Source organism: Geotrypetes seraphini, chromosome 10, assembly GCF_902459505.1.
Source record: "Geotrypetes seraphini chromosome 10, aGeoSer1.1, whole genome shotgun sequence".
NCBI lineage: Eukaryota > Metazoa > Chordata > Amphibia > Gymnophiona > Dermophiidae > Geotrypetes > Geotrypetes seraphini.
The window spans coordinates 77,481,764-77,497,450 of NC_047093.1; the positions used below are offsets into that span (position 1 = coordinate 77,481,764).

The following is a 15,687-nucleotide window of genomic DNA, read 5'->3' on the forward strand; positions in this document are numbered from 1 at the left end:
AATCTGAAAGAAAGCAATTTGATTTTCTTAATACATTTTTTGATTTGATGGGTCATAGCTGAAACCATGGAGATATTTGTTTGTAAACTGAGAATTGACTGGAAATCTTAGTATTAATATATGTAAAACTCAGGAGTTTTTTTGAAGTTGTGTCTAGAAGATTTTCATCAGAAGACTATTTTAAAGTAGGCATCGCTATCAATGGCATTTGATGAGGAAAAAGGAAAAATACTTCCTTTTAAGGAAAAGTAGAGGATTGGCATTTTGGGGGGGGGGGGGAATCCTGCTTTTCCTAGGCAGACTTGGTCAGTTCTTATTTCATTGCATTCTGAATCATGAAAACCTTACTTAACAGTAGATATAGGACACTAATACTTGGCTATTGGCCACTCTTGGGTACAAGAGGCCTATTTTATTAATCTGTTCGCTTTGCTTATGTGATGAGGACTTTTTCCCATAAGGGACTGAACAGAAACAAACAAGCCTGTCACTTAGGACCTCAGGCTAGACTTGAACCATGGTCTCAAAGGAGATGGTAACATTTTCATTGAGATGTAAATTTACAGATTATGCAAAAAAGCTTTAGAGATTAATATTGTAGCTAGAACAACAGTGCTCTCTGATGGATTGATATGAAGAATATTGTGTTAATATTCAGATGAAGTTTATGAAATATTAAACTAATACAGACTTATTTTCCTTAATGGTGAACTCGTGCATTAAAAGATTTACTAATTTTTCTGCATGACTTGTACCTTTATCTGGGGAAGATAAAATGTGAAGATGCCTACCATGAAAATTTCACTTAATTCTAAGATGTTGATGGCATTCCAACTAATTAGGAGGCATAACCTGGTGAGCATTAAGCTTTTGTACGCTCCCAGTTGGATTCGCTCATTGTAAAAAAAAAAAAAAAAAAGTTTGACTCTTTCTGCATACTCTTTACTCGACTATCTTAGAATATATATATCTTTGGAAAGTGTAAATAAAAATATAGTTAACTGCCAGTGTCCTTAACAGAAGGATAAAGTTCCTGAAGTTTGTGGGATCTGTGTATCTTTTAAAACAAAGCAATTTGCTTTGTTTCCTTTGAAGCCACCATTGGTTTGAAAGGAAAGCATCTGCTTATGATTAGATCCTCTAAACTAAAGAAATAATGTTTTTGTTTTTTCCAGACCTTACCAATTTTATATTTTTGTAATACAGCTTTTGTATATTAGACTGAAGTGTTTCTTTTGAGATTCAATTGCCTTGATTTGCATAAGTGAGGGGTTAACTTTGTACTGAAAAAAGCCCCATAGAAGCTGAAGTTGTTAACAATCAAACGTTAAGCATTAACAAACTGTTTCTAAAATAAAAAAATTACATTATTTTATGATATTTGCATTTTCTATTATATTTTATGTTTGCAAATTAAATATGATGTTTATACTGTCACATAATGTAAAAAAAAAAAAAAAGTCGGGTTTTATTTGTACAGCAATTAGATTATGGCAAGTAAAAATGTAGAGGGGCATAATCAAAAAAACGTCTAAGTCCCCTTTTGGCCTAAGTCCTTAAACATTCAAAGCAGAAGCAGGGAAAGTGTCCATAACCAAAATAAACGTCCTTGTTTTGATTATGTCCTGCCTCTACTAAACATCCAGATCACCACTAGGTCTACAAGTACACCCCCACGACGTCTACACTTTTTGCCCATAATGAACCAAAAAAACGCCTAAGCCCCAAACGTCCAACACAAGGGCTTTTAGGCGAAGGAGGAGCCAGTCCTTCGCCTAAAAGCTGGATTTTGGAACCGGTGACCTGTCAAAAACAACACCGGTTACAGAATACCCCCCCCCCCAACGATCCAGGCAGGAGAATGCCCAAGCCCTCCTGCCCTGTCGAATCGCGAACCCCCCACCCGACAACATTGGGGCAAGAGGGAGCCCAAGCCCTCTTGCCCCGACGATCGTGCCCCCCCCGAATCAATATGGCCAGGAGGGAGCCCAAGCCCTCCTGGCCCCGGTGACCCCCCCCGACACGAACGGGCCAGCAGAGAGCCCAGGCTCTCCTGGCGCTGGCGACCCCTCCTCCGACACGAACAGGCCAAGAGAGAGCCCAAGCTCTCCTGGCCCCGGCGACCCCCTCCTCCGACACAACAGGCCAGGAGAGAGCCCAAGCTCTCCTGGCCCCGGCGACCCCCCCGACTGGATTGGGCCAGGAGGAAGCCAAAGCCCTCCTGGCCCTGGCGACCCCCTACCCTCCACCCCCCACTGCAGTAGGGGCAGGAGGGATCCCAGACCCTCCTGTCCTCGACACAACCGCCCCTCCCAGAACCCCCGATTGGACCCCCCCCGCCGAGTCGCAACCCACCCCGGCTGACCTCATGACCCCCCACCCCTTCCCCGTATCTTTAACGTTGGTCAGACGAACGGGTGCCAAGCCCGCCCGTGCGGCAGGCCAGCTTCAGAAGGGGCCGGATTGGCCCAGGCGGAAGAAACCCCGCCCACAGGTGGGGCCTGAGGTGCCTGGGCCAATCAGAATAGGCCCAGGAGCCTTAGGCCCCTCCTGTGGGCAGGCCCTTAGGCACATGGGCCCAACCCAGCCCATTTGCTTAAGGCCCCACCCACAGGAGGGGCCTAAAGCTCCCGGGCCTATTCTGATTAGCCCAGGCGCCTCAGGCCCCACCTGTGGGCGGGGTTTCTGCCACCTGAGCCAATCCGGCCCATTCTGAACCCAGCTGGCCTGCCGGATGGGCGGGCTTGGTACCCGTCCGTCTGGCCAACGTTAATGGGAAGGGGTGGGGGGTCATGGGGTCGGCCGGGGGTGTCCGATCGGGGGTTCTGGGGGGCCGGTCGTTGGGGGGAGGGAGTTGTGTCGAGGGCAGGAGGGCCTGGGATCCCTCTTGCCCGTATTGTAGTGGGGGGTGGGGAGTAGGGGGTCTCTGGGGCCAGGAGGGCTTGGGCTCTCTCCTGGCCCGTTGTGTCGGAGGGGGGGGGGGTTGCCGGGGCCAAGAGGGCTTGGGCTCCCTCCTGACCATATCGAGTCGGGGGAGGGGGCATGATCGCCGGGGCAATAGGGCTTGGGCTCCCTCTTGCCCCGATTTCATCGGGGGGGGGGGCATGATGTATCACGGCAGGAAAGATTGGCCATCTCCCCTGCTGCGATGCGATCACTCCTGTACCCGAACTGCCACAACCCGCGGCAGGAGAGATTGGGCATCTCTCCTGCCACGGGTCGCGGCAGTTCGGGTAGAGGGGTGATCGCATCGCAGTAGGGGAGATGAGGCATCTCTCCTGCCGCGATGGTTGCGGTGGATAGGTTGCTGGCCTGCTGAACTGATCGCGCCAGCGGCCATCAGCTCAGCGGCTCCTATTTCGGCACTTAGACCTGGTTTGATTTTGTCTAAGTCAAAAAGGTCTAAGTGCCGACTAGGCAACCTGTCAACTGTTTTGGTTATATGTGTTGTACGCCTAGGTGTAGGTCAGCCCACCTCCCGCCCACCGCCCGCCCTTTCCCCTTCTCTAAACACGCCTCTTTTCTCTCTGTGCGTCTAGAGGCAGGGGAAAGGCCTAAGCTGGTTTTAGATACGTCTAAAAACCAGCTTTTGTTATGGGTACTTGGACGATCAGGCTTTTTTGATCGTCCAAGTAGCCATTTAGGACACTTTTTAGATGTTTTTTTTTTTTAATTTTTATTATGAACCCCTTAATGTCTTTTATGTTTTATGGTTTATACAGGTTAGCAAAAATATAGTCTTGAGTTTATTTATCTTTACTAATTTAGCAGGAAACAAAGTTCATACTGGCTATCTCTTATCTTAGAATACTCTTAATACTAGCTTATAACAGATTTTTGCTGTACTCTGATATTAAAGTGTTCTTTTTATGGACATAAGTTCTAGTGAGTCCATTTTCAATTGCATATTGTCATGTATTGTGCTTATATAAAATATAATGAATGTATATCTGTTAATATTAACTAACATTCATGTGTACCTGACAAATGGACTCTTGGCCTAAAAGCTCCATGCTTCAATAAATTGATTAATCTATAAGATGCCACTAGACCTTTTGTTATTTTAACTTTACTGTAATAAACCAAGATTTCTTCTGGATTTAAATTATTAAACTTTACTGTCCCTTATTTTATAATTGGATTTTTAACTAGTGTGCAGAAATAAGCATCAATAAAAATGGTACTAGGGCCCAGTCCTGCCAATACTCATTGAATAAACATGTCACACAATTACTTTGCATGGAAAATATATAAAGGCCACAGTCTTATTGCAGTAAGTTAAATGTTAGTGTTATAGTAGGCTTCATTAAAGAAAGGGAGGACAACAAAACAGGCTACTTCTACTCAACCTACTTCTTTTTGACTAAATCATCTGAACTCTGTCATAAAAAGAAACACAAGCACTGGCAAGTAACTGTGCTTTATCCCAGGACAAGCAGGCAGCATATTCTCACGTATGGTCCCTATTCCTGGGTTTGATAAGCCTCAACTTCCATATGAGTCTCTCCTGGTGGAGTCTACCATGAAGAAATCCTCGGGGGCTAGTGTGTATGCCTCTGTACTTCCTGGCAGAGAGGGCAAAGCTATGGATCAGTTTGGCAAGCATCTATACCAAAATGCTATGTTGGCCAACCAGTCTGGCAGCTATAATTTCCATTTTTCCTTCTACCTCTAGCATTTAATTAAACAAATTTCCATGTTTCAGAAATACATTCCAGAACGTAAACTTCCTGCTTTTCAGCATCATGTTTCTGATCTATTCCAGCTGAGAAAATACATGGTACGTTCCACATATGATACATTTGAACTTACCTCTCGTGCTGCGACAATGTCAGAAGCCTGGCTTGGCTTCATGTTTCTGAGCTGGATGTAAACCACCAAAACAGTCTCGCAAATGCTTCTTGTCTAGGAGGTGAACTCTTTGTTATCAGTTCATGAGACCAGATGGGACACCCTGGTCAAGCCTAAGAAGAAGCTACTTCACCATCTCTACATTCTACCAAATGCATTTGCTTAGTAGAGTTAAGCCGTTGTTATCTGGCTATGACTTTTGGTTAGTGGTATATACCACAATTATCTCTAGGTTAGACTATTGTAATGCACTTTACTTGAGTATAACATCTTCACAATGTAAAGCATTGAAACAGTTCAAAATGCAACAGCACGCCTGATATATGGTGGAAACAAATTCACTCACGTTTCACCACTATTGAAAAAAAAAAACTTAATTGGCTGCCTATACATTCTCACATCATTTTCAAAGCTCTTGTACTAGTTTTCAGAGTAATCCATCAAAAATTCTCTGATATTTGGCACAGGTGAAGAAATTATATCAGCCATCCAGGTCTCTGAGATCTGAGGGAACAATGTGTCTATGTACAAATGAATTCCTTCATGTTCATTAGGAAAGCACAAAAACATCAGTAATCTCGATAGCAGGGGTAACTATGAAATAATCTGAAGGGATTCTTGAAATTACTTATGGATATGCAAAAATTCAAGAAGGTACGTTAAACAACCTTGTTTATGGAAGCCTTTGCTAACTGAGTAATCATGTAATATGAGAACCTTGGAAATGCACTGACTGATTATGTACTTGTTATGTTATATTTATTTATGATTGTATTTTGTAAACTGCTTAGATCTAAGTGGGTGAGAATTTTTTTAAATAAATAAATAAATAATATGAAGAAAAACATGTAAAAGAGGTAAAAACTCATAACAATTTTTTTAGGTACATCAGAAGCAGAAAACCTGTGATAGAATCTGTGGGACTGTTGGATGATCAAGGAGCAAAAGGGGCAATCAGGGAGGATAAGGCCATAGCAGAGAGACTGAATGAATTCTTTGCTTCGGTCTTTATGGAAGATGATGTAAGAGATCTACCTGAACCGGAAATGGTTTTCAAGGGTGATGATGCGGAGGAATTGAAATAAATCTCGGTGAATCTGGAAGATGTACTAAGCCAAACTGACAAGTTAAAAAGTGATAAATCACCTGAACTGGATGGTAAACATCTCAGGGTACTAAAAGAAACTAACATGAAATTGCTGACCTGCTGTTAGTGATCTGTAACCTGTTACTAAATCATCTATATTACCTGAAGATTGGAGAGTGACCAATGTTGAGCCAGTTTTTAAAGTGGGTTCCTGGGGAGATCTAGGAAATTACAGACTGGTAAGCCTGACTTCAGTTTCTAGCAAAATGGTGGAAACAATTATAATCTGGAATATAAATGGAAAAACAGTTTGTTCAATTTATAGATTAATAACTGGCTAAGAACAAAATTTTTGCCTGTACTAAATAATGAATCCAGGTACAAGACCGATGATGAACACTTCACCTCAATAACCACACGAAGAACAATTGCAGTAGTGTCTTGGGTGTTTGAGGTCTTTTGTATAAATGGAAACAATTATAAAAAATAAAATTGTGGAACTCATAGACAAACATGATTTAATGAGACAGAGTTAGCATAGGTTCATCCGAGGGAGATCTTGCTTCACCAATTTGCTTGACTTCTTTGAAGGTGTGAATAAACATGTGGATAAAGGTGAGCTGGTTGATGTAGTGTATCTAGATTTTCAGAAAGCTTTTGATAAAGTTTCTCGTTAGAGGTTCCTGAGAAAATTAAAGAGTCATGGGATAGGTGGCAAAGTTCAGTTGTGGATTAGGAATTGGTTATTGGATAGAAAACAGAGGGTAGGGTTAAAAGGTCATTTCTCTCAATTGAGGAGAGTAAACAGTGGAATGCAACGAGGTCTGAACTTATTTATAAATGATCTGGAAATTGGAATGACGAGTGAGTTGATTAAATTTGCAGATGACACTAAACTGTTCAAAGTTGTTAAAACGCATGCGGATTGTGAAAAATTGCAGGAAGAACTTAGGAAATTGGAAGAGTGGGTGTTCAAGTGGCAGATGAAATTTAAGATAGAATAACCCAAATCACAGTTACCGGATGCTAGGGTCCACCTTGGGGTTAGTGACCAAGGAAAGGATCTGGGTGTCATTGTAGATGATACGATGAAACCTTCTGCTCAATGTGTGGCGGCTGTCAAAAAAGTAAACAAGATTCTAGGAATTATTTTAAAAAAGGGATGGTTAACAAGATTAAGAATGTTATAATGCCTGAGGGTCATTCCAAGTCAAGTGATCAGATTCTTGGAAAGTGCCCTGCATGACCATCACGGATTTTGATGAAACTTCATATGCAGAGTCCACCATGTCTCAAACTAACTTTGGTAAAGTTTTAGTTTCGCCTGTGGAATATTTGTGGAGATATAGCCATTTGTTTGACCCCATACCACAATGAAATACAGTACGACAATGACATTCTGACAACTTTGAGACACAATATCTCACGAGCTATGTTTCCAAAAAAAACTGAAACTTAGCTACCCTGCACAACTTTTGGAGCTCTATTCAGTGCTACCAATAATAATTTTTGTCGAGCACTGAGTGAATGGCTGAATTACAGTAAACTTGGCCGAAAAAATTAGTGCTCCAAAAAAAGTCAAAGTTTGACATTACTTAGCTCCCACAATAATTGAGTAATAAATGCGAAATTTGGCGCATCATGTCTCAGTACAACGTTGTTTTCAAAAGTACAATTTCAACCTCCAAGCTCTTTCCATTAGTTTACAAATTAAGTGTAAAGTTGCTAATTTGTGTAAAAAGGCCAAAAATAGGGTATTTTCAGCCTGCTTTTACAGAAAAATACCTTTTAGAAACTCTTTCAAATCAGTCTCATTAGAAAGAGCATATTTCAAACCCCCTAGAAAAGTGGACTTCATTTTTCAACGCAGGTTAACAATGGCTGAAAAAGGGGGACAAAGTTGGGAGACGTTGCTACTTTTTGGGTTTTGGCCAGGTACTAGTGACCTGGATTGGCCACCGTGAGAATGGGCTTTTGGGTTTGATGGACTTTGGTCTGACCCAGTAAGGCTATTCTTATGTTCTTAATTTTCTTCATGAGTGGCATTACGAAGGCTGATTACCACCTCAAACCTCTAGCCATTCTACCTGAAAGACCCCTCGCAGGTTCATATAAAATTTGTCTAGAAGAGGTCCTCAAACTATCAGTGGCCAGTTTAATAAAACCTATCTCACCCTCCCATGACAGAAGAATTGAAGGTTTTGTTTCAAATATTTCCCCATTGTATCTTAGATTTCAGAGACCTGTATGTAGGTTTTTATTGGAGTGGTTGTATTAATTGCTTGTTAACTGCTTTATAGCCTAAATAAATGAAATTCCTTGTTATCATTCTACCTTATCTGACTAATGAGGATTGGCTTTGTTCACTGAATTTCAACGATACTTAATCACATATACCAATTCATCCTAATTGCAAGAACTAGTTTTCTAGTGGATTAGGTGTGTCATTCTGGACAGATGGGTAATATCCCCATACTCGCAAAATAATCCACTCCGGCTTTTCAATACCTCCTCCTTCACTAGAGCAGTGTTTCTTAACTTCTTCAAACCAAGTACCCCCTAAGTCTAACAAATATCAACTGAGTACCCCTGACCACCCAAGCTCCACCCCATTACTAATTGTAATGCGGTTTTTTCTATTCATTTTTCATAAACACACAATATACACAGCAGATTTAAATTCTCAAAACTGAAACATTTCAATCACTAAACTGAAAAAAAAAATCATTTCCTATTTTTTACCTTTATTTTCAAGTGGCGCAGCGTCATCATTTTTGTAACTGGAAGTGGGACCTATCTAGATCTTGGGTGCGGATGGAGCAGGGTATACTGGGGAGAGCGCCCTTGTGAGCGATACCTTGGCTACCAATTCCAATGATCCATGATATTGCTCTGACCGAGAACCCTTTCTTGAGGGATTTGTTGCTCCTTTCGGTCCAGGTGTGTTCTAAGTGTTTGGGTGAGAGGATGTTTTTCCATTGAACGACTATTCTGTACGTATTTAACTTTTGTCCGGGGGAGATTGATTCAGTGTTTTGGAGTTGGGTGCGGAAAAGCTTGGTGACCTTGGGTCAACTTATTGATAATGGGACATTGGTCCCATTTGACATCTTAGTAGAGGAATATGGCCTGCTGCCTAGGGATCTTTTTTCCTATAGACAGTTTGAAAGTTTCATGAAACGATGGGCCATGGGAGATGTGACTTCCGCATGAAAGGAATCCCTGGGGGGGGGGGGGCAGGTTGGTGGAGCGGAGTGGATGGGGCTGTATATCCAAACATTACAATGCGCTTCTGTCATGTTATAGGCAGAAATGGGAGGGCATTTTGACAAGCAGTATACTGAGCGAGAATGGGGGAGGATTTTCCAGTCATTATTGAAAGTATCCATTTCTAGTAATCTAGTGGAAAATGGATACAAGCTGTTTTTATCAGTGATACTTGACCGCTGCCTGCCTGAAGGTGATTTATGGTCAGGGTTCAGATGTGTGTTGGAGAGAGTGTGGTGGTGTGGGGACTTTTGAACATATCTGGTGGCATTGCCCCCAAGGTGCAATGATTTTGGGACACTTCTGCAGTTTCTCTCTGAGGTGTTGATCCTTGTTATCTCTAAAACTATGGAAGGATGTCTATTGAATGTGGGTCCCACTATATTGCTTGCTAGACAATGTAAATAGGTGCATCTGGTGCTCACAGCGGGTCTCTGTTTGCTGGCGTCCCACTATGTTGAAGAGCTCTTATGCAGAGGAGACCTAGACATCAGAAACTTCAGAAGACCCAACCCCTGTTGCAGCAAAAGACACAAGTCTTTTTTTGCTCTTCATCAAATTCGGTCTATTCGCTCATTTCTACAACCTCTTTGTATTCTTATACATTTATTTGGTACTATCTAAACTTGATTATTGTAATTTCATCTTAATTGGCCTCCCAACAAAGATGGAAATGTATGAGATGGCCTCCAATTGGAAGAGTGGAAGGGGGAGATTGTAGCATGCTGGCTATGCTACAATCTCCCCCTTCCCCTAATTGCAACCAGTTACATCAGTTGCAATTAGTTCAAAATCCTGCTATCAGATTTGTTATCGTCATTCAAAATTTAATCATGTTATATGGGTTATATGGCTGTGCCGACACTTAAAGCACTATTAAATAAAGTATAGTATATACAACAGATGCGTAAGCTAACAGCTACGAAAAGGAATCATTTAGCCTTTTACTCTAAAATGTGGGCTCCCTACGAGGCCTGGCTGACTGTACATCCAACTGCCCTGAACTCAGTAGGCTAGTTGTTAGCTGAGCACGGAGGCTACCAATGCTCTCCTGGTAGCACACATCCTTCTGAGGGGAGGGCATGGGGAGGGTGGGTGGGGGATTCTCATTGTGTTCTATCAAACTTTTTCTGAACTACTTTTCTACATCTGCGGTTTTAATTTTATTATTTATTTGTCTAAGATTGCTTAAGGACACTAGTCCTATTTCCTCCTCTGCTGCTGTGTTTGAAAACCCACACCTTGCAACCCTATACATTCGGATCACCCCTGTTGTATATATAGGTAGTGACACTGAACATTATATATATATACATATACATACATACACGTAGTTTGGTGACTATGTTGGTACTGTTTGTTTAGTTTAGGTCTGAAAAATAGAACAGCTTGCCAAAAAAGAAAAGTCCAGCTCCTGCTATTCAGCAGGCCTAAACTAAACTGATACATGTCTGCTCTGCTCCTAATATGGCCTATTCAGTAATTTAAATGGCCCAATGATATCTGTATAAATTTTAAAAATGTATAAATAAGCAACTTGTTTGAATGTCAGACTGACTGAAAATTAGTTAAGCCACTGGAGCAGTTGACAAACCTTGTATTTAGGAAACACACAATACATCCCAGCTCCTAGGCCTATATTCTATAAACAGTGTCTTAACTTAGGCACTGGTAGATGTTGTATCAGCGCCTATTTTTAGTACAAAATGCCATTTAAAATAACTTTTAAAACAAATTTCAAGGCACTGGAATTGCACCTATGGAAGCCCTTTGACTCCTAATGCCACTGTAGGCGTGGCTGATGCCGGAAGTGGCATTAGGTGCCATAAAGTGTCTCTGTAGGTGCGATTCAGGTCAACGGTAGGCGCTGGAAATGTAGGTCATGAAAACTCTGGTCTACATTTCCAGTACCTACCTTTCCCAAAGGCACGATTCTATAAATGGCACCATCACGTGATTGACAAGCGATCGGTGGCCCTTTTTAAGGTGGCCACTGATAATGACGCCATTTGTAGTAGAATCTGGGCCTTACTTGCTAGGTAACACACTGTGTTTTGTAAGTAACTTATGGCAAAATCCTACTCTAGCCTTAAAAACACTTGGAGTTATAAGGATGCATACCCTAATTTCAAAATAAGTTTTTTGAGTTAGTATATTGTTTGATAACCACTAAATCTTTAAAATGATTTTTTTTTTAAACTTTTTAGATGTTTATGCAATTTCCCCACCCAAGGAACCTTCATCTCTATTGTAACTATCATAAAAGAGAAAAATTAAATGTTTTGTTTAAAAGTTCCTTGGTGAAAGTCCACATTACTGAAGGCATTATTGCTGGTTCAGTGACTTCATTTGATTATAAATGCTTTATCATTTAGCTAGCTCAAAAATAAATTTTGCTTTGTTCTTTTCTTTCTTATTATTTTCAGTCTTGCAGCTAGCCAAGTTGGCCAGAACTTTACATTTGTGCTTACTGACATTGACAGCAAACAGAGATTTGGCTTCTGTCGCTTATCTTCAGGGGCGAAGAATTGCTTCTGTATCTTAAGGTAAGACAGAATGTAGTAGAGCTAGCTCTGGGAATCTATGTCAGCTTTGTTATAATTAAGACATCCAGCTGTCTGCATTGTTTTCTTGCCTTCTCCCAAAAAAGTCACTAGAAAACTAGTGCCAAAGAATTATACTTGTGATTTGGATTGTTCATCAGGTTTTTAAAATCATTTATATTAATGTCATACAAAAATCATCAAGGTACTTAAATGAATAAAGCTGCTTTTATTGTGTGCTTTCACTATCATATTTTAACCTTTTTAGATTTGTTTGGTCATTTGTTTGGCTATATGACCATAATGCTTGAATTCCTAACTGTAAACCGCTTAGATAATTTTGATAGGCGGTATATAAATACCCTAAATAAATAAATAAATTTTATGCTGAATTGAATCTCTCTCCAATCTTTCTAGAAACTCCTGAAAGCTTTTACTCTGCTTTCATGATAGACTCCAAACCATCCAAACAGTTTCTTCCATTTTCAGGTGTTCTTGGATGAATTGAGAGCTTTTGTACTGACCTTCAAAAAGCCATAAAGGATTTCCATTCTATTGGGCTAATCTTTTTTCTTTTTATCCATAATATTTGAGGTGGATTTAGACACAAGTGCACCAAAGTTCATATGTCAAGGAGTTTGACTCATTTGGCGCATCAAATGATTCATTTCTTGGAGCTTTTGAACATGTTGGCACTATTCAAGTTGAAGCCCTTTAGCCCCAGGAAATGTACTAAGAAATGACTTTTAGGCATCTTAGCTATTTGGCTGTAGCATCAACATCTTTTTGGAATTCAGTACATCGTCTCCAATTTAAAATCTGAAAAATCTTTTGGCCATATTTAGAATAATTCTAAAGTCTTCCAAAATGGAATTCTTTTCTAATCTCCTCTCAGGCCATCTCTTCTACAAGCCCTTTTTTTTTTCCCAGAAATTTGCCAAAGTCATTCCTTTAGACTTATACATTGAAAGTGAGCCAAGGATGTCTCTTCTCATCTGAAATTCCTAGATGCTTCCAAAGAATTGGTTGCAGTGCTTGTCTGCCTTTCTTTCAGGATATGTAGAAGATGACATGTGAAAGAAACCTCATACACCATGATTTGTGTTGAAACGAAGATGGCCACCAAGTACTATGTTCAGGAAGCTGAGGCATTCCACAGACCCCATTTGTCACATTTAGAATGTGGTTATTGAATTTACTGGGAAGGAAGATAAGCTGTTGAAGCCTGAGTGCGGAGAAAGATAAATTCTGTGCTTAAAGGCTTAAACAACAACACTTGCCTCTAACTCTAGGAAGTAGAAGAGAGAATGCTGACAGAGAGCAATATTCCTGTGGTAATGTCATTGAAAAGGTTCTGGGAGAAACAAGAGCAAAGGATAATGTAGCACAGAGCCATAGGTGCAAATCTGAAGGAGCACAACTAAAATGATTTTATTCTTTGGAGCCTCTTCAAAGCTATAAAATATAGAGGAGGTTTATTTATGCTTTGTGGTTCTAAAAGGTGGGGCTTTGTATGATGGATAAACAGAAAATATAAGTATAGACTCTGCAGGGATGTTCAAGCTTTATAAGAGTTTATAAGAGTTGTAATTGTTGGAGGATTACAATCTGCTAAGGGGGTTAACCCTGGTGGGATATCTTTTTTTTTTTTTCTCTCATGGGGCTCTATATATCATTGTCTGTCTCCACCACAAGAAAGAAATCAAGAGTTACTCTTTCTGTTGCGACCAGTTTGGAGGAATAACTAGTGCAGAAGGGGGTATATCTAAGAAGTTGAGATCATGGACAAATATGTTTTATCTTTGGATGCTGTAGTTCAAAGGCTGGTGAATATATTCTCCCTCAGTGGGAAGACTCTTGTACATGGGAATGGTAGCTAACATTTTACTTTGGGGGAGGGGGGAGCACTAATGTTATTTGGCATGTTTGCTTTCCTGCAATATTATTGAATGGATCCTCTTTGTCTATGACTCCACATGGAGAACTATTAAACTTGGAGGTATGGGAGCAAATCTTGCTGCCTTATCAAGTTTTATAAATTCTCTACAGTAATGTTTCGCAAACTTTGTGAAGCTGTGGCACACTAAACATGGTAGTCAGCCGAGGCCCTCCTCCTCCTCAGTGTCTTGCGGCACACCTGGAATCTCAGATGGCATACAGTTTGCGATATATTGCTCTAGAGATTCAATAATCTTGTAAATGTTGTATAGCATTATAATTTATGATTCTTTAATTTCCTAACCATTATGTACTAAATATTTTGGGGACCTCCCTGGGATCTCTAATGGAAGTCTTGCAGCCTTATTATATTCTGTGAGAATCTCTGGTAAGGAGGTGGATCACTGTGAAATGTCTTATAATTCAGTGAACACATATGAGAGAACTTTATAACATCACTTCCATTGTATCCAGATTTATCTCATGTGTATTCATGGTAGGTATCCTGAAATGTTGACTGGCTAGATGTGTCTCAAAGACTGGGTTGAGACCCATTGCCTTAGATAGATCTCTGCAACTGTCCTGAATAGCAGGCTTTGAATTTTCTGCTCATTAAATGATCAGAAAAAAGGTTAGTGTCAAATGAGTTTTTCCCATATTGGACAACTGGTGATGAAAGAGAGAAAGTTTTATTCTATATGCTAGTGGTTTCTGCATTTTGTTGTGGGAAAAATTGATCTAAAGTCTTGCTCTTTTGCCACATTATAAACTTCCACGTAAACTCTGCTGATACCTACTTGTCTAGAAGGGCCAGTAAACCACAGACTTCTTTTAAATGAGACCAGGACATCTTATTATATCCCTGTCAACATCCAGGCCATAATAGCCAGGAAGAATATGGAGGAATGATCTCTTGATCCATGTGATTAGAACTGGTCACGACTCCAACTGGTTTCTTGAGATCTAGGCCCCAGAAGAACAGAAAGATGATATCTCTTGACCAAAACAGAGGTTTGGGAAGTACACCCCCCTCGTTTTACAAAACTGCGAAAGCGGTTTTTAGTGCTGGCCGGAACGCTGAATGCTCCGTGCTGCTCCGATGCTCATAGTTTTGTAAAAGGAGGGGGGTATAGTTTCCCAGTCTCTTCCACTTTTATTTACATTTTAGCTTCAGGAAATATGAGAAGATATGCATACAGAACCTCTACTTCTCAGATTTACAGTATGTAAGACTTGCTTCATTTGCAGACTGTTATCAATTATACTGCAGTGACATGGCACGCCAACAACTCTGATCATCTGAACTTCTGTGGTGTTAAGTAGAAAGCTTGGTTATTTAGCATTGCAGTGTTGCAGACCCTTGTGATTTATTCAGACTCTGTGAGATTTCATCTTAATAGAGTGAGGTGATCAACACACATTTTAAGCTCTTGTCTAAACTAGTGTTGAATTTCTACCTTAATGTACTTACAGATTTTTACTCAGGCCACATCTCCATAAAGGTGAACAAACCTTTTAATATTTGGACTGTAAGAGATCTGATGCCTTTTAATTTCTTAAAGCTCTTTGAAAGTCCAAATGGTTTAAATACTATCTAAGCAGTCTCAGACAATGCGAAAATCCAGTCCAGAAGGGGGTCCAATGACCATGAGCTGCAGCAACAGAGGCAGAATGTAACAAACACTGTTTTCTTTACCTATTGCTGTGCCTTCTCTTGACCACCTTCTTGAATTGAATTTCCTGATCTGGCCCGGCAGGAAAAAAAAGCTCTTCAGTGCATCATTTCATGCTGTTGCAGGACTCTCAGTAAGACCTGCATGATTTGCAACTCTTAAAACAGAAGGAGAATGATGCACTACTTCAGTTGAAGAACAAGGTTAGAAGATAGCATAGCAACACGATGGAGATAATGCTGCCCCAGAGGCCACCTTGGATTTTTAAATTTTATTTTAAAAGCCTCTATCTCGATTTGGATTAAAATCAATAGGGATGGATTTCTCA

General features: G+C 40.5%; 1 protein-coding gene across 4 annotated transcripts in view; it reads left to right on the plus strand.

Moving 5' to 3' along the window:
* Positions 1-15,687, plus strand: part of DENND1A (DENN domain containing 1A) — a 994,598-nt gene that overhangs the window by 294,452 nt on the left and 684,459 nt on the right. For all 4 annotated transcript variants that reach the window (XM_033960659.1, XM_033960660.1, XM_033960661.1 and 1 more), the window contains one exon: positions 11,632-11,751. In XM_033960659.1, coding sequence (XP_033816550.1) covers positions 11,632-11,751 — 120 coding nt within the window. The remainder of the gene's footprint in view (positions 1-11,631; positions 11,752-15,687) is intronic.